Source organism: Triticum aestivum, chromosome 4D, assembly GCF_018294505.1.
Source record: "Triticum aestivum cultivar Chinese Spring chromosome 4D, IWGSC CS RefSeq v2.1, whole genome shotgun sequence".
Classification (NCBI taxonomy): Eukaryota; Viridiplantae; Streptophyta; class Magnoliopsida; order Poales; family Poaceae; genus Triticum; species Triticum aestivum.
In genome coordinates, this window is record NC_057805.1 from 448558624 (window position 1) to 448561476 (window position 2853).

General features: G+C 43.9%; 1 protein-coding gene across 8 annotated transcripts; it reads right to left on the bottom strand.

Moving 5' to 3' along the window:
- Positions 1-331: 331 nt before the first annotated feature.
- Positions 332-2847, bottom strand: LOC123098508 (uncharacterized). 8 transcript variants are annotated; one of them, XR_006447802.1, is made up of 4 exons: positions 2246-2847; positions 2050-2139; positions 1208-1403; positions 332-832 (listed from the first exon to the last, which is right to left on the bottom strand). XR_006447802.1 is itself a non-coding variant. In XM_044520540.1 (3 exons), the coding sequence occupies exons 1-3, from the start codon at positions 2362-2364 to the stop codon at positions 1306-1308; spliced, it is 297 nt and encodes a 98-aa protein (XP_044376475.1). In that variant the 5' UTR covers positions 2365-2847; the 3' UTR covers positions 839-1305. The 8 variants fall into 8 exon arrangements, 4 of the variants coding, with proteins under 4 accessions (XP_044376475.1, XP_044376474.1, XP_044376472.1 ...); XR_006447801.1 differs by having other exon boundaries at positions 1208-2139; XR_006447799.1 differs by having other exon boundaries at positions 1208-1393; positions 2050-2847.
- Positions 2848-2853: the final 6 nt, after the last annotated feature.

A 2853-nucleotide genomic window follows, 5' to 3' on the forward strand; every position in this document is an offset into this window, starting at 1 on the left:
TAAAAAACGCTAACAAGTAGTACTAAATAGGACCATTACAAAGAACTGCTTACAGCACCTCAACTTGCCTTAGGGACAGAGGCATCCCTGAACTTGGTCGTCCATGAAAACATGCGTGAACTCGGCGTAGACTGGTAGTTGAACTTGGTACACATCCACACTAGCACCAGCAGCACAAGCCGAGGTGCGTACCAGGGGTGTCAGTTTGGATTTTGGGAATGAGATTCATGTTTTGTAACTAATTAAAGTTCTAAATATGTGTACTTCTCCATCAGAAATGTTATTACTGCATATGTCCAAACTATTTAGCTTCTATTTGACAACAAAAAAATATCAAAAATGATTGTTTAAGTTATTTTTAGGCATATAAACATATAGCTTGAGAGCAACAGGAATAGTACAAGTTCTCCAATGCAAACTGAACAAGGTTTACTAAGCATAAGAACAAAAAGGTAGTGTGCACCCAATTCGTTCGGGCCTCTTTTCTAAACTTTGTGCATGCTAGATTTAAAAAACGAGGATCCAACGATCAAAATATAAATTTAATCACACCAATTGGTAGAGAGAGACGTAACAGCACAAACAAACTCAATCTTTGAGAAGACAGGGAGAGTTGTAGTTACGGCTGTGGGTGTTCCATCCCCGTGATCACTCAATTTTGCTTCGTCTGGTGTTTCATTCCCGTGTACCAGAAGCTGACCTTCAGGAGGTGGCGAAGAAGAACGGCCGACGACCAACGGTGACCAATGGCCATAGCCACTCATAGCGTGATGGCCGACGAAGACGGGAGTGTCCAACAACTTCCCTGTCCTGGCTCATTGCGGGACATGCACTGGACCAACAAGAAAAAGGATCTGAAGTGATATAGGCAACAGACTCAAGATGACTGAAAATTTTGTCATAGCATAATTGAAAATCAACATCTAGCTTCTTATACAACAGAGATCTACCCTACTGATCAACATATGCAAGTCTGATACATACGAAATTGGTTGAAGATGATTACAAGAACAAGATGGATGTTATTTTCATATTTGAATTTCTACTAATTGGACTTGTGACCGGGAAGTAGATGGACTGAAAAGCAGGAACTATTACAAATTTTCTATACAATGAACTACCATACAATATAAAAGTGAATTATTCTTTTAACACGCACATTGCACTGATTCAGCTTTCCTTTACGAACTGATAATAAAATACATACTGGGCTGCTACATGGGGGCTATCGATGACGTGAATCATGCCGAGTTGCACTGCGGAGCTGGACGTCCTCAACCCCCGTGGTTCCTCAGGTCGCACCTTTCACCAGTGAAGCAGAGGCGATGGAGTTGGAGCGGGGCACGCCCACAGCAGCGAGACTGAACGGCCGGGGATTGTGCCGTTGAACTTCCTGCACGCGGCTAACGAACAAATAACCATAATATGTGAACAGCGCACGTAATATGTATTGTACACTGTTTTTTCGTTCTCATGAACAAATAACCATAGACTAACGAGAGAATGTATTACTGGACAATAGGCATTTTCTTCTCAAAACAACTTTGGTTTTCTTTTTCTTTTTTTTCACTTTTGCTCTGCTTTTCTTTTTTCTTTGCTTTATGAAGTACCCCATCAGAAAAGTTGAACTTTAGATTTTACCCATCTCCGCATCTACTGAAACTAAGGGAGCTCCTTTTGAAACATGTACGATGAACTGAAAAGGCATATACAAGGTGAACTGAAAAACCATATACAAGGTGAACCGGAAAAGCTGCATATGTATATAGGAAGGTTACTGGTACCGAAAAATTAGGACAGTAAACAACATTATAAATTGAATTCCTGAATGTTCAGTCCAAGTGGTACTAGGTGATGATGGCTGATGACTATGTGCATAGAACTGAAGCAAGGAATAGATGAACTAATGAACTATAATACATATGCAAAACAATACTATCATATGTTCAGAATCCCATGATAACCTCATTTTCGACAACACATGCACAATCAGATAGCAAAGTAAAATTGCATTAATATTTCAAGCAGCATGCAAGAGAGAACACTAACCATCCAGGGCTTGGTTGAGTGAACTGAAGTCCATAAAAGTTTTGGACGTTTTGTTTGGAGATGGTTGCACGAGAACAATGGTGTGCCTTCCTGCCAGAAAACAAAACAGATAAAGTATGCATACAGAAAAGCAGCATTTCCTCAATGAGCTATGATGGATGAATCGCCGCTGGCAATACTTAGTGCATAGGAGAACCTGCACTGCTGGATTTGTCGAGAGAGGACTGAGGGCAGCACGTTCCCATGGCTTTTTTTTCTGGAGTAGTCGCCCTCAGTGAGTGAAAATGCACAGGGAGCAAGACCAACCATTAACATGATTAGTTAAGATCCTCTATCTGAATAACCTTGCCTATTCTTTGGTTAGCACCTAAATTACAGATCACACACGAAAAATGCTCTAAGTATTGTAAGCTATAGCAATTAGCAAGCAAGAAGGGAGCTACAAATGCACATGAACACAAGAAAACTAGTAGTCCAGTGCACTGAGACATTTTAGCAAATACATGACGTGCACTCAGCAGGGGCCACACATGGGAGCTGGAGGCGCGGCACAACCAGCGTGAGCACAACAGCGGCGAACGGCCTAGGGCGGCAGGGTTGGAATGCCTGGACGCAGTGCGGCGGAACGAGCCACCGGGACCTGCAGCTCGTGGGGGAGCAAGATGCAGTGGGAGAAGCCGGCGTTTCCCAGGGGTGGGGATCGAAGGGCTGGGCCGTAGGCAGCGGGGTTTGGCGGCGCACGGGCCGACGGGGTGGGGTGGCGCGCGGGGCCAGCGGGGTGGGGCAAGGCGCGGGGGCCGGTGG

Coding starts and splice junctions, on each gene's coding strand:
- LOC123098508 (XM_044520537.1), bottom strand. CDS start 2,364: ATGTTAATGGTTGGTCTTGCTCCCTGTGCATTTTCACTCACTGAGGGC. Junction 2,140..2,228: donor CAGGTTCTCCTATGCACTAA/GTATTGCCAGCG, acceptor GTTTTCTGGCAG/GAAGGCACACCATTGTTCTC. Junction 1,394..2,049: donor ACTCAACCAAGCCCTGGATG/GTTAGTGTTCTC, acceptor AGCCGCGTGCAG/GAAGTTCAACGGCACAATCC.